The 23,213-nt window shown below is 56.8% G+C and overlaps 1 protein-coding gene across 9 annotated transcripts in view; it reads left to right on the top strand.

Annotated features, from left to right (window-relative positions):
- NOS1 (nitric oxide synthase 1) overlaps positions 1-23,213 on the top strand; it is a 74,220-nt gene that overhangs the window by 7,853 nt on the left and 43,154 nt on the right. For 4 of the 9 annotated variants that reach the window (XM_085076169.1, XM_085076172.1, XM_085076171.1 and 1 more), the window contains exon 2: positions 21,655-22,742. In XM_085076169.1, the coding sequence (XP_084932295.1) occupies positions 22,024-22,742 (719 nt within the window). In that variant the 5' untranslated portion in view covers positions 21,655-22,023. Of the gene's footprint in view, positions 1-9,236; positions 9,560-21,654; positions 22,743-23,213 lie in introns of those variants that run through there. The other 5 variants (XM_085076173.1, XM_085076168.1, XM_085076174.1 and 2 more) reach the window with 3 other exon arrangements.

Raw genomic sequence — 23,213 nt, 5'->3', positions numbered from 1 at the left:
AGTGAGGTCACACAGCTCAAGCTGCTCTTCCTGATCCACAGTCCCCTCTCCCGGCAGGAGATCAGCTCCACTGGCTGTGATTTACCCCTGACAAATCCCTGCTGGCACCTCCCAGTGACTTCCACATCCATCACGGGTGGCAACAGCTTCCAGCAGGATTTGCTCCATCAGCTCCTCGGCCAAGCTGAGCAGCCTGTGCTTCCCTGGCTCATCCCTGCTGGATGATGGAGGACATTTCCCTTTTCCCTGGCTCATCCCTGCTGGATGACAGGTGACATTTCCCTTTTCCCTGGGCTCAGGGAACACCCCTGGTGCCACCATCACCCCAGGACAGGAGCAGCTCAGGTGAGGGCAGAGCCAGAGCAGGGAAGCACAGGAACCATCCCAACCCTCCTCTCCCACTCCAAGGTCATCCCAGGGAAGTTATTTCTGGTTGCTCTGGAGATTCTCCACCTCTCCAGACAGAGCTCCTGTTTGGAGCTTTCTCCCGGTGGCTGCTGCTTCCCCCTCCAAATCCCTCCCTAATCCACTAAGGGACCTCACATCTCCCTTTCTCTCTCCTTTTTTTTTTTTTTTTTCAGTTCCTAAAACAATTAGCTTGGCTCAAACCCTCTGCAATCCATCAATTAATACAAGCTGCGGCAGTAAATTAAAGGGAAACAGGAACAACTATGCTGGGATTAGGTCACTGAAACTATAAACTTTGGAACAAATCAGATTTCCTTGGGAAGGGAAATGGGCAGCGGTGATATGTCAAGCCCTGAGATGAGACAGGCTCGGAGCAACTTTCCAGAGTCTCCTGACTCGGCCGCTGGATGCCAGAACTTCTTCCCCAGGGGGAGTTTTGGGCTGCCAGACCCTGCTGCTGCTGCTGCTGGAGGCTCGGATGGCCAAATAAACAAACAAGGAGAGAGGGGAAATGGGAAAAGGGCGCGGGGGAAGCTGCGGGGACACTTGGGGTCAGCCAGCCCTGTGTCCTTTTCCCCACCGTGGGTGATGTTTTGGGTGGTTGTACCCTGCTGGAAGGTCAGATTTGTCCATTCCCAGTCCTCCCAGTGACATTCCCGTTCTGCCCGTGGAGGTGTGGTGGGAATGGTCCCTGCAGAGGGGCCAGGGGGAGGCAGGGCATTCCCAGCTCTGGGGAAAGGGGATAAAATCCCTTCCCAAAGCCAAGGGGACAGGGACAGCAGGGATTTGTGGGGTGAGGGAGTGAGACCCTTGTCCTGGAGCTCTGGCTGCCCCTTCCCTGCCCATCCCCGCGGCTGGACAGAGCTCGTCTGCCCTCCCTTCCCAGAGAGGATGCCCTGGAAGGTCTGGAGCAGGGATTTGCACCCTCCAGGCAGGATCATCGTCCCTGTGTTTCCTTGAACACCTTTTGGCCTCAGCTCTGGGCTTCAGGAGATGCTGCAAAGCGAAGTACAGAGTGCCCATGAGGGGAACTTCCCCTGCTCTCTGCATCCTCCCTCCCTCCTCTCTTCCCACAGTCTTCACCTTAGGCCTTTTGGTGAGATCCCCAGTGCCCTCCTGAGGATGTCCCTGTCACCCTGGGAGCACAAACCCCTCTGCCTGCTGCCCCCAGCACTTAACCCCTGCCCACACAGCTCCCTGAGCAGCCATTCCGGGGCTATTGCATCCCTGCAGCTCCAGACAGAGCCTTGTTAGCGATGGCAAACCTCTGCTGGAGCAGCGTGGGAGCTGCAGGGCTCATCCCCGAGACAAACAACCCACCCTGGCCTGTTGTTGGCTCCTGATGATGTGGCTCAGCAGTGCCCAGCTCGTTCAGAACGTCTGAGGTGGGAGTGAAGACCGGGAGCTCCTGGTGCTGTGGGGCTCCAGCAGCTCCCAGGGCTCCTGCATGATCCTCGTGGAGCTCCAGGGGACCTGGCTGGCGTGGTCAAATTAGGGAAAATTGGGAAGTCAAGTCCCATTTTAGCAGAAGGTTTAACAGGGCAGCAATTGCAGGGGGAAATGGAGTCGCTGCTCCCTGGGTGGAATGGGGTAGATGTCCCCCAGAAATTGTTCCATGATGATTCCCCCCAGTCTGCAAACTTAGGGAGCTGCTTGGGGTGGAACAGAAGGTGGAGCAGAGTGGGAATCCCAGGCCAGGCTCTGGAATCCCTGCAGGGAGAGGAATCTGATGGCACCTTGGAGCTGAGGGAGCCCAGAGCAGCTCTCAGCCCAGGGATGAACCCTCCAGGATGAATTTTAACCCAATTGTGATTAACACTGCCCTCCATCCCAGAGTCACCTACCCCAAAACAGAACCACCCCGTGCTGAGCACACACCTTGTGTTTTACTGGTGATGACTATTCATTATTCTCATGCATAGATCACGCTCTGTGTGTGCTGCAGGATTATCCCGAGGCACATTTGGGGGGTTGGATCTCGTTCATAAATCGCTTTGGATGCATTTTTGCAGTCTGTGGCAATCCTTGGGCCTCAGCCTGTCCCAGTTTCCAATTAGTGAGTGAGTGTTAATGATGTTATCCCCCAACCTGACAGCATGGGCCCCTCGAGGGCACAGTGGGGAATGAGCTTGGATAAAAATGTGGGATGTGGGAAGAGTCTCCCTGCAGGTGTGGATTCATCCCTGAACACCTTAAATGAGTCCCCCCTGATCCTGAGGCTGCTCCATGGAGAATTCCCACAATGGGACATTCCCAGAGTGACCCCACAGGGTTTGGCTTTCCTGGGGCTCTGACAGACAAAGGGGTGGAGGAAATAAATCCTCCTTTCCCCATGAAAATCGGTGTGGTCAGCAGAGATGGAGCAAGGCAGTGATGAGAGCCCAGTCCTGGCAAACTTGGTCCAAAAATTCCCTATTTTAACAGGATTATTCCCATTCCTTTTGATGAAACCTCTCTCTGCTCCGAGGGCAGGCAGATCCTGCTCCTGTTTGCAGCTCCTCCTTTGCCAGAACACCTGCAGGGATGCTGCTGCTGAGACAATTCCAGCAGTTGTTGCAGGCAGAACATTTTCCGTGTTTCCATATTTTCCTCCCCTGCCCGGGGCCAGGCCCAGAGCCAGCTCCAGGCTGGGTGTGCCACCCTCAGCCTGGGGACAGCGTTTGTGTCACCTCCCCATCCAAATCAGCCCAAAGCCCAGCTCCCTGCTGGTATCCCACACACTCCAGCCACCCTTTTCCCATCCTGGTTTTGATGTCTATTAAATTTGTCTGGATTTGTCAGGATGAGGCAGAGATGACCCACCGTGGTCATGGATCTCCTGGGGATCTCCTGAGGGGGAAGATTGTGGGAAGATCCCAGGGAGGGATGGTGCAGAGAGCAGGAAGGTCCCAGGGGTGTTTTCACACATTCTACACCCCATTTTCTGCTCTTTCACCCCCTTTTCCTGGTGCTAAGTGGGGATGGGGATGGGAGGAGCAGGGAGATTTCAGCCTCTCTGAAGGTCTGGGCTGTTCTGCTGGCCTCATATAATTTGCCTTTTTTATCTTCTTCACCTTCTCTGGATTATATTTCCCACCCTCTTAACAAGAGCTGATCCTAGGAATTCTCTTCCTGTTTCCAACCAAAAATCAGAGACTCCAAGCCTGACACCAGGAGAAGCCTCAAGCAGCTTCCAGGAGCACCTGGATACTGCCAGGAGCAGCAGGCAGGGAATGGCAAACCTCAGCTTCAGCAGGACTTGTGGCATCCAGGCTGCTTCTGACATTAATATTCCCAATTTCCAGCTCTGGGGGAGAACAGGCAGGCTGGGAGAGGCCAAGACAGCAAAGCCAAGTGGGATTTGCAGCTGGAGAAGCTGGGATAATTCTGGGATAACAACTCTGGGATAACTCTGGGATAATTCTGGGATAACAACTCTGGGATAACTCTGGGATAATTCTGGGATAACAACTCTGGGATAACTCTGGAATAATTCTGAAATAACAACTCTGGGATAACTCTGGGATAACAACTCTGGGATAACTCTGGGATAACAATTCTGGGATAACTCTGGGATAATTCTGGGATAACAACTCTGGGATAACTCTGGGATAACTCTTTCAAACCTCCCCTGGCAATGCCCACCTTCACATCAACAAATCCTCCACCTTAGCTCCCCTCAATCTTCCCTTCCCTGCATCCACCTAGATCATGTTTTTCCATGTCTGCTTAGGGTTTTCTGGGGTTTTTTTTGGGGGTTTTGGGCAGGGAGGTGGCTGCAGGGGGAGCGGGAGGTTCAGACGCTGGCTAATCCTGTTAGGAAGGCAGTGGTTATTGCAGGGCTTCCAGTGGGACCTGCTAAATGAACCATAATTCTGTAATGAGATTTCCTTTTCCCGGCCAGACTAAATGTTCTCGGCCACTGGGAATAAGAGGTCGGGGAGAGAGGGGGGGAAGGAGGAAAAATAAAGAGAGAGCGAGGGAGAAGGGGATGGGGAGGCTGTCTGAGGTTGTGGGGAAGGGTTGGGAAGCTCTGGTTTTTGGGGCTCCTTCCTGCAGCCCCCTGAGAGCAGTTTGGGGTCAGAGGCTGCCCTGGCCTTTCCTGCAGGGTGCTGATAGCACCCTGAGAGCAAGGAAAACACAGCTGAGGTTGTGTTATCACCCCAAAATCTGGAGAAGGAGGCAGAGGTTTCTTTGGGAAGCAGCAGAATGCTGGAGAGGGAAGGGGGAAGAGGGAAAATCAGACTAGGAGAGGCAGCGATTCCTTTGTGGGGCAGTTGGATTGCAGCCTTACAGGGACAATTCCTTCCCAATATCCCATCCATCCCTGCCCTCTGGCAGTGGGAAGCCATTCCCTGTGTCCTGTCCCTCCATCCCTTGTCCCAAGTCCCTCTCCAGCTCTCCTGGAGCTCCTTTAGGCACTGGAAGGAGCTCTGAGCTCTCCCTGGAGCTTCTCTTCTCCAGATGAACACCCCCAGCTCTAGAGCATCCTTGGAGCATCTCCATGGCCTCCTCTGGATTCCTCCAGCAGCTCCATGTCCTTCCTGGGCTGGGATCCCCCTGGATTCAGTGCTCCCACACTCCCAGTCCCCATCCCAGCCATGCAGCACTGCAATCCCACTCTCTGCCCTTCCACACCCCTCCTTCCCCCCATCACCTTGCAGGTGTCCCCAAACTTCCCAGGTTTTCCTCTTGATGAGAAGCCTCCCCAGGGAGCAGAGTGGGGTTGGAAATGCTCCGTGCAGCCCCAGGGAGCAGGGAGAGATGCAGAATTTTGCAGCAGCTCCTTTCTTGCTTGATCTTGCTCGTGTTCAGGGTTTGTTTCTTTCCTTCCTGGTCTTTCTCTCGGAGCCTCAGACTCAGAGTTATTTCTGTCTCGGGGTGAGAGTTTTCCAGCCTTTCCCTGCTCCAGGAATTCCTGGTGGTCCCATGAAAGCCCTGAGCCCTGTCTCCCGTCCGGCAGAGAGGTGAGGAAAAAAAAAAGGGAAAATGCTTGGAAATTTTTATTTTTCCCTTTGAAATTTGGCCCTGGGGGAGCTGCAAACCTGCTGGCTGACCCTGCTCCTTTCTGTGCCTTAATTTTCCCTTTTTTAAAATGGGAACTGGGGAGGAATTGGTTATTTTCCAGCCTTTCATGGGGCAGTGCTCCCCTGGCCCAAGGTGGCCTGGTGATTTGTGAGGTTGTTTTTCCTGTTTACTGTGTTTTTAGCCTCCAATCCCTCCCTGGGGCTGCATGGATGGGCACCTCCTGCTCCCAACTCCCAGCCTTTTTCCAGCCCATCAGCTGCTCCTGCTGCAAAACACCCTCGGATGAGGAGGGGAAAATAACATTGCTAAAAATAAAATAAATAAAATAAAATAAAATAAAATAAAATAAAATAAAATAAAATAAAATAAAATAAAATAATAACATTGCTAAAATAAAATAAAATATTTTTTTTAAAGAAAGAGTGGTTTGGATGCCAGCTCTCCTGGTCTCCCAAGCACCTCTCCCCCTTTCTGTTTCTGATTATCCCATCCTGATCCAGAAAATATTCTGGGGCTGGGTCTGTCCAGATTGTGGGTCTCCATCCTCCTTCCCAGGCTTTTCCCAGGATCCAGCCTGGAGTGAGGCATCCCCGAGAGCTGCAGGGTGTTGAGGTGCAAGGGAAGCCTGGAAATCAAAACAGGTGGGGCCCCTGCAGTGTTTTCCTGGCATGGAGAGACAGGATTTCCCAGGATTTCACCTCCTCCCAATGCAAACTGGATGGAATCCAGTCGGACGGGTGAGATTGGGATCTGTGTGTGCCCAGCAAGGAATCGTGGGATGGTTTGGGGTGGGAGAGATCTTAAATCTCATCCCATTCCACCCACCTTCCACTATCCCAGGCTGCTCCAAGCCCTGTCCAGCCTGGCCTTGGACATTTCCAGGGATCAGGAATCCTTTCCCTGCCTAGTATTTATCTGGCTGGAGGAAAACATCTTTAACCCCCCAAAGCAGCCAACCTGGGATTTCTGGGCAGCAATTCCACCCTTGGTGGAGTTACCATCACCCTCGGGGTGTATCCAGAGGGGGAAATCCTCCAGGTTTTAAACACAGGGATAACTTCCCTTCTCCAACAGCACCAAAGCTTTGGAAGGTTTGGGGGATTGGCTTTGGTTTTGGGGATTCTTTTGGTATCCCTTCCCTAAGGCAGCAGGGTGCATCCAGCTGGGCTTTGTCCCTCTGCCTCCTCCTGGCAAATCCAGAGAAATTTACTGGGAGACCTCAAAACCAGGATGGGTTTGGGATTCCAGCAGTTTCAATATGCCGTTAAAACCACGCCAGGAATAAATCCAAATTCCTGGCAGAGCATCTGCAAACTTCTCCTCAGCTGGTGGGAAGGCTGAGCGGAGCTTTTTGTTTGCTTTGGGGAAGAAAAGGGGGAAAATCCCACAGCTTTGTCTAATGAGTTCTTGTTTGTCTCCCTTTTTTTTGGGGGGAGCTGGGCTGAGAGAGATCCACGGATGGAATGAGCCAAACGGGGAGGATTTAGAGATGAATGTTATTCAGGTTTTTTGTTGTTAGTGGTAGTATTTTGCTGGGCTGTGAGTATTTTGGGGCTTGGATTTGCTTTCCACATTGTCACCTTCTCCTTGCTCTTTGTGCTCCATCCAGGCTGGAAGAAGCTGGGATGTGGAATCAAGGGATGGGTTGGGTGGGAAGGGAGATTAAATCTCATCTCATTCCCATGGGCAGGGACACAATTCCACTGTCCCAGGTTGCTCCAAGCCCTGTCCAGCCTGGCCTTGGACACCTCCAGGGGTCCAGGGGCAGCAAAGCTTCTCTGGGAATTCCACCCCACCCTCCCAGGGAACAATTCCTTCCCAAAATCCCACCTCACCCTGCCCTCAGGAGGGTCTCACAGCTCTCTCCTCCTCACGGAGTGCCCAAATTCCCTGTTTTACCGAGCAGGCTCTGGGGGGAGCAGGGAATCGCAGCCTCCACCCCCCCACCCCGCAGGGCGGCACCGAGGGGCTCTGCTGCTGCGTAGTGGATTATTTTTGTCACATTATTTTTGCCTCCTTGCTCCTCTTTAGAAATGAAGGACTCGCCGGCAGCTGTTCCTCTGCTTTTGGGTTTGCTTTGTGTGGGTTTTTGCAGCGAGTGCTGCGCAGATTTGCCTTATCAGGCTCGTCAGGCTGCTCCAGCCCTCGCCGCTCCTCCCCGGCCCTATTTACCCACAGCCTGGCTGACGCAGGGACCTTTCCTGTGCTTGTCACCACCCACCCCAAGGTCCTCCAGTGATAACTTTTCACTTCAGATTAGGGATTTGGGGCTTTTCAAAAGGCTCTTTCACCTACAGCCCTCAGAAATGTGTCACTTCGTTGGAAAAAAAAAAAGAATTAAATCTCTAAATTTGCTGTTTCAGGTCGACACAAAGGCGATTTTTCGGGTTTGTAATTACGCCAAGAATCGATCCGAAGGTTCAAAGGTGCCGTTCTAGGGCCTGATCCCGCTGGAAAGGAACGGGCTGGGAATAGGGACTCAGATGGCACCAAACCCCGGGAAGTGGCTGGTTTTAGCTCGCTTTAATGATCTCGATTCTGCTGATTCCAGTGGAGTCGTGGAGCTGTGCTGCTGCTGCGAAGCATCTGCCCCCGAACTTCCAGCTGCTGGGGATGGCTCAGCGCAGACACTTGTGCTTCACAACAGGCTTTGCATCTGAATAACCCAGGAGTGACTCCAGCCCCTCTTCAGGCTGCCAAGAGAGGTTTTAGAGCAGGGGGTTTTTTAAAATCTCAATTACACCCCGGATTTGCGAGGAGTCCTTGAACTTTGGGGCGTTTGTCAGCGCTCCAGCGTGTCCTTCTAATGGTAATGAGAGCAATTTGGGTTTTGATGGGAAGGTGGTAGGGCTCGGGGCTGGAGGAAACGTGACTTTTGAAGGGAGTGGGTTCATATTTTGAGCTAGAATTAAAAAAGAAAGGCAAGGGAAGACAGACAGGTATTTCTCTGCCCTATAAGAGCGATGAAGCACGAATTCCTCCCCCTGGAATTTCTTGTTTGTGTGCTCCCATAATCTCATTTCTTTGGTGTCTGTATGAAGCTCGAGATAGTTGAATGCCAGGAGCCAAATTCTCTCGGACTAATATCTTTTTATTAGATTTGCTGTGTGCGTGTGTGCCCACGTGTGAGCGAGAGAGATCGCCCTTCACCGCCCACCTCGTGCCCTCGCAGGAGGACGTGAGCTCCCAGCTCATCAAGGAACATTCCCGGCAGCGTTTTCCAGCTCTGACCCCCAGGGCGGGGAGGTCTGGGACGTAAATGTGGCTTTGGGTGAGGTTTACAGGTGTCCTGTTGGATACTGGGGCTCGTGCTGGGACATTTCCCGTTGTCACAGCTCTGCCTGGTCGCTGAGGGCTGCGATGGCTTCTGGAAGTGAGGAGCAAAAAGTTTCCCCAAAATGTCACAGGGATGGAGGAGCTGGGAGCTGGCACGGAGATGGTTTAAAAACCTTGGCCGTGAACTCCCGGGTTTTAAGGATTTGAACAAAACCCAGTTTCGCTCCAAATCTGGCTCTGATGAACCCCCAGCCTGTGCCCCGTGGGCGATGCCAAGGAACCCCCCGAGCCTGTGGCAGGGGATGGTGAAGGGGACAGCGCGTCCCGCCTGTCCCTGCCACCCCAAACCCTTCCCGGCCCGTCAGACAGCGCAGAGCTCCCGGGACTTCCCGGGCCGTGCTGGGGGCTCGGGAAAGGGAAGAGCGAAAGCTCACTGCCACCTCTAGGCAAAGCCCCGCATCGGCGCTCGCTCTAAACTGGAGCACAGACAGACAATCCTGGGATTTGTCCCAAATCGCCGCAGCGGCGGTGCCAGACCCCGCTATCAGCTGGTGCGCGTGTGTGTGTGTGCTGTGCGCCGCTCCACAGCTCCTAAAGCTTTGGTATAAATATGCTCAGCCCTTCCTTTAGTCCGCGGGCTTTAATCCGCCGGACGCATTTCCAGCCGCATGGAAATAGCAGCCCAGTAACTCCCGAGCCGCGGCTGCCGGGGAGATTGTGTGTGTGATCTGTGCCGAGGCCACGCATTCCTAAGGATCTTAGGGAGAGCCGAGCATCCTGAGCGGCACATTCCCGGCGGATCCCAGCGGGCTGGGCGCTCCGGCTGAGGGATCCAGCTCCGGCTCCTTGGCACGCTCCCCTGAGAGAGGTGGGTGAGGGAGAAGGGCGGCAGGAGAGGGGTGGGGAGGAAACTTGGGCGTTAAGTGCTGGGTTTATATTTGGTTTCTATCCCCAACCTCTGGCAGCAGCTCAGCGCCGCTCGCTCCTGGCCATATGCTGCCGGAGGAGAGGCAGAACCGGGCGGCAGCGCTGTGAGGGGCAGGGAGGAGGCTCTTCCCTCGCCCGAGCAGTTTTGGGGGATAACTTGCCAGGCAGCACCGCTTGAATTTGCTGCCAGCTGTGGGAAAGGGGGAAGCAACTTCCATGGCTGGCTCGGCAGGGCTGGGAATGGGGGGGTTTCTCCAGAGCTGGGGGTCTGCTCTCCAGGGTGGGAGGCAGGATGACAGCGACATGCTCCCTGAGGAGAAATCCTGTCCCCAAACGCTTTTTCTGGAGGAAGGAAGGTGCAAGGCTTTGCTGTCACAGCAGGAGCTGTGTTGGGAAGGGGCTCTCTGTGCTGGGGAGGGTTTCGCCCCACCTTCTCCACCCACAGCCCCACATTGGCCTCCTCAGCTGCTCATGAAGCTCCAAGCCTTCCCTTCCCGGCTGACTCAGGGTTTCCAGCTGAGGGGAAGGCTACCTGGGGCTCCTCCCTGGCAGGGCGAGCACAGGGCACGCACAGGCCACCAGCTCCCTTCCCGCACGGACACTTCGCTCCTGGCTCGCCCGGCTTTCCGGGCGGCGGCAAAGCTCCGAGTGATCCCAAAATGAGCGTTGTCCCAGTCAGCTTTCCTCGGGGGAAGGAAGCTCTGCCGTGCCCTGTGAGGATGTGGCCCTTGGATGAGCAGAGCTCTGTTTGCTGGGATTCTGGGCTGGTTCTTGGGATGGGGTCCTGCTGAGGGCAGTGGTGGGAGAGCTGCACTTGCAGAGTGGTGACCCGGAGTGGCACAGGGAGCTCTGCTTTGGGATCAGGGCTTTGCTTCCTCTGATGGATCTGCCTCGCTGGCAGGAGGGTGGGACAGCACGAGGTGCTGGTGGCCGGAGCCCGTGCCGTGTGCTGGGGTGGCTTTGGCAGTGCAGAGTCCCCTCAGACAGGTGACATCAGTCCCCTCAGAGAGGTGACATCAGCCCTGCGTGAGCCTGCACCCGCCTGCACCCTATCCAAGGAACACTGCTCCAGCTTCCCCGACCATCACCAACCCGCAGAGCCCTGCAGCTCCAAGGCTCCAAGCTGTGAGCCCTGCAAGGAGAAGGGTTTGGACTTTTCCCAGCCGGGGCTGAGCTGCCCATTGCCGGCCCGTGCCTGGGGCACCAAGTCCTTTGTCACCAGCGTGTGCCCACTCCTCCCTGGATCAGGGAGATGCCCTTGGGCAGCTCGCTCTTGGAGGAGTCCTCCTGGCTCGAAATAGGCAGAATCATGTTTTCATCAGCCCCAGACAGCGCTACAGCCTGATCTCTGCGAGGAGGGGCGAACGGGGGAGGCAGCCCCGCTTGTGCTGCTGCGTTTGCCCGTCCTCTCCCCCGCTCCACCTCTGCACGGCTCCCGGTGTGCCGGGCAGGAGCGGGGCTGCTCCGCTCCCCCTTCCCTGCGGGAAGTTCTGTGATTGAATCGCCTGCTGTGCCGTGCGTTGTTTGCCTGCCTCTGGGGAGGCAGTGGGGCAGGGCGCTGGCGCTGCCCGGGCTGGGTGGCACCCGGAGCTGCCGGCCATCCGCGGGCTGGGCATCTTCACGGGGCTCGGGACACCTGTCCCTGCCCCGGCGGGAGCTGTCTCCTGGCCTTGGGAGGAGGCTGGGAGCAGGTGAACCTCACACCCCTGCCCGAGAGCCCGCTCGGTTTATATAATATTATATATCTATAATTGTGTGTTTGTTGTTGCCATGGGAATGAGCACAGTCGCAAAGGCTGGAGACTGATGTCAAGCCTGGGTCTGCTCTGGGCCGCGCTGGGGGCAAATAAAGAGTCAGGAGGGGAATGGGGTGAGGAGACCCTTTGTTCTCTGTCCCGAGTGCAGCCCAGGGGCAGCTCCGGCAGCTGAGGCACGGGGCTGTCCCAGCGCCGCCTGGATCCGGGCTGGGAGCGCCGGAAGATCCCGAAGGAATGGTGGTGTCTGCCCTTGGCACCGAGCAGGCACGGGGGGCTTCCCGCTGGCAGGAAAAGAGGGGGATTTTCTGCAGCACAACCCGCTTGGGAGCAGGAATGTGGGGGCTGCAGCAGGGCTGGGCAGGGATTGGGGAGCGCTCAGCCACTCCGTTGCCCCCCGGGGCAGGCAGAGCCCCCCGCTCGCCCGGGGCAGGCTGAGTCAGGCCCGCGGGGGGTGAAGCGGAGCTGCCGAGCAACAAGTGGGGGCCGGGGGGTGTCTGTGAGCTCTTTAATTGGTGGGGGTGGGCGATGCTCCCCGGCAAGGGGAGGGAGGGGGGAGAAAAGCCACGCTGGAAATGAGGTTATATAAAAGATGTATGATTTGGGGAGCAGAGTGTCTCCTAATGAGGGCTGCACCGGCTCGCTCCACACCCATAAAAACCCTGGTTGGACGTCAAAGCGGATTCGTTTCGGTGATGCTGGGATAAAGGGGCGCAGCGAGGACTGGCTCCCCCCCTGCCAGCCCTGCCGAGCCCAGCGCCGCGCCGGGCTCCGTCCCTGCCGAGCCGCCGCGAGGGATGCGGGGCCGGCCGCGGGGCCGGGGCGGGCACGGCTCCTCTCCGCGCACGGTAGGTGCCCCCCGGCCCCGCACCGGGCGCCGCTTCTCCGGGAAACTTTGCCGGGGCTGCGGGACCGTGCGCCCCGTCGGAAGCGCCGCCGCCTCGGGGCACCGGGGCCGCGCCGCTCCGCCGTGCCCTTGGCCGGGGGAAGGGGAGGCGACAGCGGGACCCCAGCCCCGGGAACCCTGTCTCCTGGCAGTGCGGGCAGCCGGGGACACGCGTGCGACCTGCCCGGACAGAGCGGCTTTGCCGGGCTGGGGGGCAGTGCCGAGACGCGGCTCCCACTCGCCCCCCACCCCGGGACACGCTGTGGGTGTTCCCCCAGTCCTTCCGCACCCCGCAAAGTTCCTCCGCCGCCTCCGAGGCCGGCTTGCCCCGAGGCCCCCGGGCTGGGGAGCTGAGCGGCTGCGGGACCCCCGTCTGCCTCCCCGCAAGTGGGAGCAGCGAGTCGGGATGAGGCTCGGGGCTGCGCCGGGGGGAGCGCACGGCGTGCCCGGGCCGGGCGAGGGCAGGCAGGGCAGGTGGATGGAGTGCGGGGGTGGCAGGCGGGCAGCGAGCCCGGGACAGCCGGCACTGTGCCCGGGCAGGGCAGCCAGCGGGCCGGCTGCGATCGCTCCGGAGAGGGCAGGGCCGGGAGCGGACTTCGGAAAGAAGTGGGGTTAGCAGGGGCGTTTCATGGGGAGGGCAAGGGGGCAGCTTTCGCAGAATGCCAGCCTGCCGGGGCGGAGGGCAGTTTCCCTGGGAATGCCGTGTCCCGGGAGAAGGCAGTTCCGGGGGTGGGGGGCACTGTCCCGGCTGGAGCGGGATTGTCCCGGGGGCACCAGCCGATCCTCCCCGCCTCGCCAGAGCTGTCCCGGGTGCTGAACGCTGCGGCCGCCGCCGCCTGCCCGGAGCGCCGGGATCCCTCCGGATACCCGACGGGGAGGGCTTGGGATGGCAGGAGATGCCACCAAGCCCAGTGCTGGGGTGGCAGGTGGTCCCCGCCAGGTTCTGCCCTCGCTGTTTGCGCTGTCCCTCGGGGCTGGGATGTCCCAGCTGTCCCCAGGCTGTTCCAAATATCTCCGGGGCTCTGGGGCAGAAGCAAGACCCCCATCCAACCCGGGGTGGGAAAGAGACTCCCAGTGCCGCTCCAGCCCTCGGGATGTCCTGTCCATGGCTGGCTCCCGTCCTTTAGGGACAGCGCGGGGTCAGCTCGGATTTTACCCCTTCCCCCTGCCCACCTGCACCCCAAGGACCTCGCTGGTGCCTCGGGATGCGCTGGGAATGCAGGAGGGAGTTGTTGCCGCAGGGATCAGAGGAGATGAACCCTGCTTGCCCTGCTGCTGCCTCGGCTGGGTTTGCAGCCGAAAGCTTTTGGCTCTTCTTGGCAAAGCAGAGGGGGAAAAGAGCTCTTTGTTGAGGCACATCTGGAATATCTGGTGCCGGGGTGGGTGTGCAGCGCCCCATCCAGCTCCGGGTCCCTGCCTCAGCTGCCCGAGCACCCACAGCCCAGGTGCAGACATTTTCTTCCAACGCTTCCAAGTTATGACTGTCGGGAGGAAATTCTGGCAGGCGACGCAACAATGATCCGCCGAGCCCCCGAGGAGCTGAGCCGCCTCTCACCGCCATGGAGGGGAAGTGTCTCCTTCCTTCCTTCCTTCCTTCCTTCCTTTCCGTGGGAGCAGGGGCTGTCTGGCACGGGAAAAGTGGGAGATTGCAGGGGGAAGCTGCAGCGGTTGGGGGTTCGGCTGATTTCGGTGACAACTCCTCTTCCTCACCCACATTCCCGAGTGCCAGAGGCTCTGGCAAAAGGGAACCTACAGGGATGATAACACAGCAGCTGCAGGGAGGCTTTGGGAGCAGGGGGGAAATCACCCTCCCGGGAATTTCCACCTGCACGTTTTGATGGTTGTGATTTTCTCTTCAAGGTCTCAGGTGGGGAAGCCTTAAAGGATTTCGGTTTGCATCGGCAGTTTCCTCCTCCCTCTCTTTTCTCCCAGCTTGTCTTTCCCAGAATATTTCCTTAAAGATGCCACAAACTCAGGCACAGACTCTGCAGCTTTCAAACGTGCAAATGTTTGCAAACAAACTCCGGGTGCAGAGTCTCTTCCCACGCAGCCGTGGGTTTGCAGGGGGATATTTCCCTACTCCCTACCTGCTCTGGGAGAAGCATCACACCCCTCAGGAGCCCCGGAGAGGGACAATTCCTGGTGCCCTTTGGATTCTGTTCATTCCCTCTGCCTGCGCGACGGCCGTGAGTGAGAGGCCATCTTAGGCAGAGGGGTTTGGGCTGAATCCTCCTTGGAATCCTCACTTGGAATTAACGTTGTCTGGCTGCTCATGGGGAGGGCTTGGTCCTCCCTCGCCCTCAGGGCCATTTTGGCCCTGTCAGATTTTTTTCTCCCCCTGCTTGCTTTGCGTATTTTGTCTTTTCCATTTCAGTGGTGTGTCTGTACAAAGGCTTAGGAAATCTGCCAGATTCCCTAAATCAGTGCCTGAAAACAACTATTTTTAGTAACTGATAAGTCACATGAGCTCAGCTCGCATAGATTAGCATTTACCTTTCCCGAGTAACGAGGATATTGTTTGATACTTGTTGATCCCATCAATTTCTCCCCAAAGAAACCCAACCCTGCTAACGAGGGGCCGGCTGGGAGAGGCAGCTCCGAGCAGAGCTCAGATGCCTTTGTTCTACTCCCACTGCTCCGATCGTATCTGTGCATTAAATCAAATCTATAGATGCAATCTGATCCCTCCAAAAATAAATGTATTGTGTCCTGAAGAGGCCTGTGAGCCACTGCCTGGCTGAGGCTGGAAAAATCTGTTCGTTCCAAATGAGCTCTGATGGGCTGTGCGTGATAAGGGACCCTGGGTTGTCACCCTCCGTGGCAGCTGGGCGGGATCTGGCTCGGGATGTGGCTGTGGGAAGCCCAGGTGTCACCAGCATGGTGGCTCTGGATGGGGAGTGTGGAAACCTGGAGGTTCTGTGTGTGTCCCTACAAAAACCAGGGCAGTGATGCCAAGGAAACGCTTCCCGTGGCTTCTCCTCTCCGTGACAACCCCGAAATGCTTAACGAGATCTAGCAATGCCCTTCCAGGGGAGGCTTGTCTTAATCCCATTTTCCAGAGTTTCAGGCTTATGTTTTCAGACGTGCTGGAAACGTGCAGCTCTTCCTCGCTTTCAAAGGCAGGGGAGCTCAGTGTTCTCCCAGCAGGGATTATCCTTCGGCCCCGAAAGGCAGGAAAATGGAGCATCACTGCTACATCTGGGACAAGGGCTCCCGGGCTGGCCCTGGGGTGACAGCCTGCCCCAAATGCCAGCAGTGAGGAGCAGGGGCTTGGGAAGGCAGAATCCTCGCCTCTGGAACAGGGAAAAACTGGTTTAGGGTAGGGCTGGGGGTGCAGCCAAAGGAGGTGTCCCATGGGGAAGGGAAAAACCCCAGGGATCAATGGGGTCCATTTCCGTTCCTCTCCCCCACACACTCCTGGCTTTTTCACCACATCCATGGCCCCCATTCAGGGATGCTGCTGGAGTGAGGGCAATGTGGCTGTGCTGCTTCCAAGGAACAGCCTCTCCTATTAGCAAAATCCAGGAGGCAGAAAATTCCACATCATCTCCCCACCTGAATCCTGCTGGAATTAGGGCCCTTGTAGGACAAGGAACGAGTCCCAGGAGGCTCCTGGAGAAGTTTGCCACTGTTGTTGGTACTATGGCAACAAGTGCTAATGCAAAGCATGGACAGAAACTCGGGGGAACAAATTATCCTCGATTTTTCCTTGGCACATCCCCGAGGATGCCAACACAGAGAGGGCAAGGGCTCTGCTTTGGCTCCTTGTGCTGGATTTATCCACGGGGAAGTGAGGAATTCTGCACCTCCCTGTGTTGAAAAGGGACAGTGACAATGCTCAGGAAATCCCAGAGTTGTTCCAGGGGCAGAATTTCACTGGGACCTGGCTGGGGTTAGGGGATTGTGCCGTGAGGAGCCCCATCTTTTCCCGAGGAATTTAAACAGGGATCTGAGTCACTCCTTGGAAAACCAGTGGCAATAAGATTTATTGGAAAACTGCATGCCATGCAAGGAGGATTTTGGGGTGTCAGCAGCAAAGGAGGGGATGAAAGGAACCAGGAGTTTATTCCTGGGTAGACTCAGAGCCAGGAGCTCCATCCCTGACTTCACTGATGCTGGCTGGCAGCTCCAGAGCTATTACAGCTCCAGCCAACCTGCTGCGATTTTTAAATTTTCTTTCCCTTTTTTCTTTTTTTTCCTAAATGGAGCCCAAATTCCCCTCTCGTGCTGCGATTGGATTGCCAGACCATCCATCAAGTGGCATTTTCTCATTTATTTCCTCCCTACCCATTTTGTCTTCCAGGACAAAGTGGCGGTGTGTTAACACTGCTCCAATTTGTCACGCCGGAGTCACCGGCGTAATTCCAAGCCTCTCGGAAAATTGATGGTGCTGGAATTGAGGTTTTACAGATGGGCCAAGCCCTGATAAGAACATCAGTTTGAGATGGGGTGAGCGGCGGAGTTGACGCTTTTATCTAAATTCCGCGCACCGCGGGCGCCGGGAAAATATTGTAGGAAACAGCAAAAGAGGGAATGGCAGGCGTGGTGCTGAAATCTGCTCAGCCACGAACTCCAAATTACAACAAAACCCTGGTTCTGGCAGCTAAAAAAAAAAAAAAGGGACTTTGTCAACACAGTTGTCTTGGCAACATTAAAATGTATTTCGGCTGCTCGGGTTGTGTCGGGTGGGGCCGAGGGGAGAGGGGTGAGGGGCTCCCAGAAATTGCTGGGAAGTTTTGGGGTGGCTCTGCCTCCTCCAGCGCTCCACGGTTAGGAATGATCAGGGTGCCGGTCCAGATGGGATGGGAGAGGATCGGATAAAACAGAATATTTAAGTTTAAGGGGATCTATGATGATCATTTCAGGTGCCTAGGAGACATTCCAGTGGCTGCTTTTGCCAGCTTTCCTTGGTGTTTCATTCCCTGGAGACAGGATGGACACCAAACCGTCCCGGGAGTTGGACAAATATCCAGTCCCAGGGCTTTGGGGCAGCTTCATCCCAACATGAGCAAACAGGAAAGGTTTGTTTTCCGAGAAACAGCCCCTGATTAGAGGCAGACGAACCCTCCTGGGGACTGAAAATGGATTTATTTCTGTCAGAATTAAGGATTTATTTGATTAACTGCTCTTCCAGCAGGAACAGGAATGGTTTTGGTGCAGACAGCCACGGGGAGGTGAGGGGGCCTTCCAGGGTGGAGCCCTTGGCATTCCATCCCTTTGGCATTCCGTCCTTTTGGCATTATCCTTCCAGAGCCTGCTGGTGCCCAGCTCTGGTCGCTGGGCGTTGGCACCAGGGCACTGTACAGATGCCAAAGTGCCTCATTCCAGTCACTCCTGGGTGGAAATCAGGTTTACTGGGGGCAAAGGCAATGCCACAGCCCAGGTGGAATAATGATTCCCAACCAGAAACGCTGGGAGTGGGAAGGGAGGAGCAGAACCATCGTTTGGCTTTGAAGGGAAAAGATCTCCCCCTTCCCGGGTGGGTTCTGAAAGGCTGGGGGAGCTGGGTAATTAGGGAGAGCTGGAGGAACACTGTCAGGATATTCCTGATAGTTCCAAAGGATTAAAAGGCCATGGACAAGGAGACACCGGGTGGGAATGGAGCGTGGAGCTGCTGGCACAGGAGAGCTGGCTGCCAGGGAATCACTGGAATGCTCCATTTTCGGAGGAATGGCCACGCAGGTTTGCAGGAACTGTGCATATGTTGCATCCCAGCGCTCCTCATCCCATCCACCGATGCTCCGTGGGTCGTAAAAATTAAATGGGCATCAATCCATCAGCGCCGGGGTTCTTCCTCGAGCGCCATAAATCCCACGAAAACTAATTAAAGAGGACAATGGTGCCCATTTAGAGCTGGCACGCGGATCCAGGAGCCATTATCACCGGGAAAGCAGGGCTCCAAATGGATTTGGGAGGTTGAGGGCAGCCTGGGTGGCCACGGAGAGAGGCTGGCGTTGGGCACGACCCAGCTGGGCACAGCCGGCGGCTCCTGCCTGGCACAGCCAGGAGATTGTGTTAAAGCTCCCAAGATTGATTTCTCCTCCGCTTTGCCTTGGAAATCTAATCATCCCATTAACATTTGTGCTGGAGTTTGTTCTTGGAATGTTCTCTGGCAGCTCAAGGAGCTTCTCGTGGGGTTGGTTTGTTGAGCCAACGCCTCTGTCGCTGCCGGAGGGGAGCCTGCTCTGTGCTCTGCCCTGAGAGCCTCCAGAGGAGGGATGTTCCCAGGGATTGGGGTTGGGATCAGGGTGAAGGCATCTCTGGGGTGCTGTAATTTGCCCCTCTGCAGGGTTTGTTGCTCTCCCATAGTTTGAGTTGGGTTTATGCTTTGGAAAAGGAAGGGAAATTGAGGCAGGGGTGGGATGGTGGAGGAATAAACCTCCGTCTGTGGGGCAGCTCAGCTCGGCAGGGAGCTGAGCCCAGCTTTGCCTATGGATTTGCCATCTCCTGGCTGTCTCATGGGGTGAAATAATTGTCGCCACCCTGGTGAAACTCGTCCACCTCTTGCTGTTTTAGAGTTAGACTTGACACCTCCAGCAGCTTTCAGTGTAAGACCTGGGGTCCAAAAGTCAGAGTGCTCAGGATGCTGGGAGGGAGAACTGGGAATCTGTGGGCTCACAGAGCTCAGCACAGCTCAGCCACCCACACGGTTGGATTATTTGGGTTCCATCTCATACCTCTCCCCTCTGGAATCACACCTGGGACACCCCAGGAGCTGGGATGGGGGAACCCAAATCCTCACTGGGGGAATCTTCTGAGCACTCCCAGGTCTCTGCTGCCTCCCTGAAGTTCTCCCTCTCCCTCCTCTCTCCAGTCAGAGTTTGTGCAAGACTTTCCAGCTGGAAAACTGTCAAACTCAACAATTTTAAGATTATTTTCCAATGTAAATGATGCAATGATTCCATGAAACTCCTATCCAACTATCCCCTAAAGGAGCAGAGGGCTTAGGGGCTGGTTACCCTCATTCTCCTGGTCCCTCTGCCTTCTGGCTCTCTTCTAACCTTCCTGGCTCTGAGGAGCAGCAGGAAAAAAAAAAAAGGACAAAGCCCTGGATGAGTGTTTAAATATAATTTAAAGTCTACTTTTTCCCTCTCATGCCTTCTTGTAAGGAATGCTGAGGTGTCAGTGGATTTTGAGGTCTCAGTGGGTTTTGGGGACGAGAAACTGCTGTTCACTGGGATTGCAGGCTGGGGATGAACACACACAACAAATTACAAGCTTTTCCACGGAAATAGCTGGAAATTATCCTGGCGGGAGAAGAGCGAGGGACAAAACACTGGGGTTCCTCAGCTCTTTCCAGCGAGCTCAGCAAGTCCCGCTGGAAGGTCGAGCGGGGCTGAAGGACATCCACGGCCCCGTCCAGCTGTGCAGCATCTGCCCGTGGAGCGGCTGGGGATGCCTGGCGGTGCCAGGGGGCTGTGCCAGGCGGTGGCTGTGCCCGCTGAGATGGGCACGCTGCAAACACAGGGCTCGCCCGGGCTGAGGAGATGGCGAGCGCTGAGCTGCCGATGATGAATCCCGAGCGAATCCCAGGGCTGACCATGGCATTCCATGCTCCCGCGGCGCTTGGGCTGCTCCCGAAGCCACCTTTGTCCCCACGGCGTCAGGAATGAGTCTGGTGTGACTCAGCGCCGTGTCCGGACGTCAGGGTGACGGTCACCTTGTGGGGTCAGGAGATCAGATCCTGGCAGGGAGAGGGAAGCTGCTCCTGTCATTCCCAAAGAGCCTGGGAATGAGGGGGAAACCGGCCGGGGTCCCACACTGTCCAGAGCAGTGAAAGTGAGGTCTGGATGGGGAAAGGATGGAGCGGCTAGGAAGGAGGGAAGGAAGGGAAGGGACAGAACCTTTGTGATAGAAGCAAATTCCTGCCTCTCTCCATCCTCCCCAAACCCGGGATCCTCCCTATCCTGCTCTGCTGCCCCGAGCTCTGCGAGGTCCTGATCCAGTGTCATTTGCAGGAAGTAACCTGCCAATTAGGGCGTTAATTAGCCCTTAAGGCTGTGACTCGTTGGCCTTTCACCCTTTGGATGCTGCTGCTGCTGTCACAGCATGGGAAGGGCCACAGGGGTTAAACCCATCGGTTTGGGTTATCAATCTCTAATTGTTTTACACTAACTCGCCTGTCCAAAGCCCAGCCTGGGCTCAGCAGCATTCCTCACATGAGGATTAAAGTGCCCGGGTGGGGCTGGGGTCACTGTCCTGCTCCTCAGGTCCCTGTTTGTCCCATCTGGGAGCTGGAGGGAACTCCTGGCAGAGGGAGGCTGAAGGTGCAATCGTTGCCCTGAAATACAGGGAAAGAAAATACAATTTTCCTTGTTACGTCAGTGTCTCCAGCAGATCGAGTGCCCTCTGTTCTCTGCCCAAAACCCAGCTTTCAAAAAGAAAAGAAGGAGCTGGCTCGATGCAGAATGTCAGGGCATATCCTGGAGAGAAACGTTCTCCAGAGCATCCGAGAAACGCGAGGGGAGTGCCGAGAGAGGGTTTGGGAGCAGAAGCTGCGGAAGCCAAGCGTGGCCGTGTAAGAACAAGGGTCCCATCAGGAGTCAATGGGATGTGACTCCCGGGCCCTGCGAGGGCTGTTCCCAGCCATGCCCAGCTGCACGGGGCTCCCCCGAGGGCCGCATGGATCCCTGCACGTTCTCCTGGCGATGGTTTCCCTCGACTGAAGCAGTTGGTGTGGGAACAGTTCGGAGCCGGATGGCAGGGCTGGGCTCGGGGGAGTGCGAGCATCGCCTCCTTCTCCCCTGCCAGGCTGGAAATATGGGGAGAGGAGGAGCCGAGCGGTGATCCCTGCAGCCAGCCTGGGAAGCAGTTGCCTTTGGAAGTGTTTTCCTAACTCGGGAAAACAGAGCTGAATGGCCTCTTCTGCTCCCTTGTTCTGCTGCTGCTCCTGAAGCCACCTCGGAGCGACAGCACCTACGGAACAGGTTTCCTCCCGGGCGGAGATTCACGTTCCCTGTCTGATCCTCACCCATCAGGTGGTTGGATGCTCTGGAAAACACATGGAGCCGGGATTCTCAGCCAGCAGAAATCATCCCCGAGCCCCGCGCCGCTCTACCTGCCTGCGAGCCTCGCAGGGTGGGGAGGGCGGGGAGTGTCCGAGCCAGGCTGCCCAGCAGTGCCCGTGCCCAGCAGTGCCCACAGCCCCTCGCCAGGGCTGCCCCGCTCCCCCCACGCCCCCGCCGAACAGATGGTGCCGATTTTCGCAGGGGGAGGTGGAGGAAACAAAGCCCGGAGCGCTGCGAAGCTGCAGCCTGGCTCCCAAACGCAGCCCGGGGGGTGACATCTGTGGGGACAGGGTGCTTGTGGCGTGCCGAGCCCCGTGCCGAGCAGGCACTTGCGCCTGCCCTGCCTCACTCTTCTCCCTCCTTTGTTGTTTTTTTTCCCTCCTTTCCAGATAAAGAAGCCCGCGCCCCGTTGGCGGGGATGCCGGTGAAGCGAGCGGCTTGCCTCCCCCTCTCTGCCCGGCGCGGGACCAGCGGCTGACTGGAAGCTGGAATGTTTCCCGCTCCACGCGATGCCCAGCCCTGCCTGCCCTGCCCCTAGCCTGGCTTCCCAGGGGTGACATTCCCCGTTTCCTCCCGTTCGGAGAGCAGTGCCACCGAGCATGCCGCAGAAAGCCCCCCTGCAGCCGAAGCCCAGGGGAGCTTTCCAGTGAGTCCAGCTCCTTAAAAGCCAGAGTTGCCCCTTCCCAGCCCGGTGTTGGGAAGCGCCTCCGACAGCGAATTCCCAGCGGGTGTTGAGGTCCTGGAGTGCAGGGGCTGCCATGGAAGAGAATGTGTTCAGCGTGCAGCAGATCCAGCCCAACGTCATCTCGGTGAGGCTCTTCAAGCGCAAGGTGGGCGGCCTCGGCTTCCTGGTGAAGGAGCGCGTCAGCAAACCGCCCGTCATCATCTCCGACCTGATCCGGGGAGGGGCTGCCGAGCAGAGTGGCCTCGTCCAGGCTGGGGACATCATTTTAGCCGTCAATGGCAGGCCCCTGGTGGACATGAGCTATGAGACGGCGCTGGAGATCCTGAGAAGCATCGCCTCCGAGACCTACGTGGTCCTCATCCTGCGGGGCCCCGAGGGCTTCACCACTCACCTGGAGACCACTTTTGCCGGCGACGGGACGCCCAAAACCATCCGCGTCACCAGACCCCTGTGCCCGGCGCCCAAGGCGGTTGACTTGTCCAACCCGAGCGTTCCCGGCAAAGAGCAGCCGCTGCCAGCAGCCATGGGCTCCCTGTGGAGCAGGGAAATGGGCAAGGAGGTGGAGCCGATGGTCCACGTTAACGGCGTCGTTCCCGGCAGCAAAGGGCCGGACGCCGGCAAGGGCAAGGACGGGGCTTGTGGTCACTCGTGTCTCAACGGCGGCGTGGAAGACAATGAGCTGCTCAAAGAAATCGAGCCTGTGCTGGACCTCCTGAAGGGCAGCAGTAAGGACAGCGATGGAGATGCACCCTCCAAGGTAGAGACACGGGATATAGAAGTCCAGGTGGACTGGTAGGTCCCTAAATACATTTTTTACCTTTGGTGGAACGTTGCTGGTTTTGGCTCCCCGAGGTGCTGGGGAGTGCCTCGCCACTGCTGGCTGCTGGCTGGCACAGCAGGGTGGAGATGGAGAGGAAGGGATGCAAAAAAGGGGGAAGTGGCTGATGAGGGGAAGATAAGAGTAATGAAAAATTGGGAGAAGATTGTGGAAAAAAGATCTAAGCATGGGAAATCGGGGAGAGCAGGGATGATGTCTCACGGAAAGCTGAGCTGTGTGATGTGGTGGCTCACGGGCTGAGCTGGGCTAAATTTCTGCTCCATGCTCTCCATCCCATTTGTTTGAAGCTGAAGCAAAATGCCTCAGTTTCCCCACCTGCCCAGTGAGACCCACGATATTCCTGTCCTCGTGGTCCTGCTTTAGAGCTCTCCAGTGGAAATCCACTTGGATGAACTGCGGGAGAGGAGGCAGGAAGGTCGGACCGG

The sequence above is a fragment of the Lichenostomus cassidix genome, chromosome 15, assembly GCF_008360975.1.
Source record: "Lichenostomus cassidix isolate B80296 chromosome 15, HeHo_3.0, whole genome shotgun sequence".
Classification (NCBI taxonomy): domain Eukaryota; kingdom Metazoa; phylum Chordata; class Aves; order Passeriformes; family Meliphagidae; genus Lichenostomus; species Lichenostomus cassidix.
This window is presented reverse-complemented; position numbering and strand designations above follow the sequence as displayed.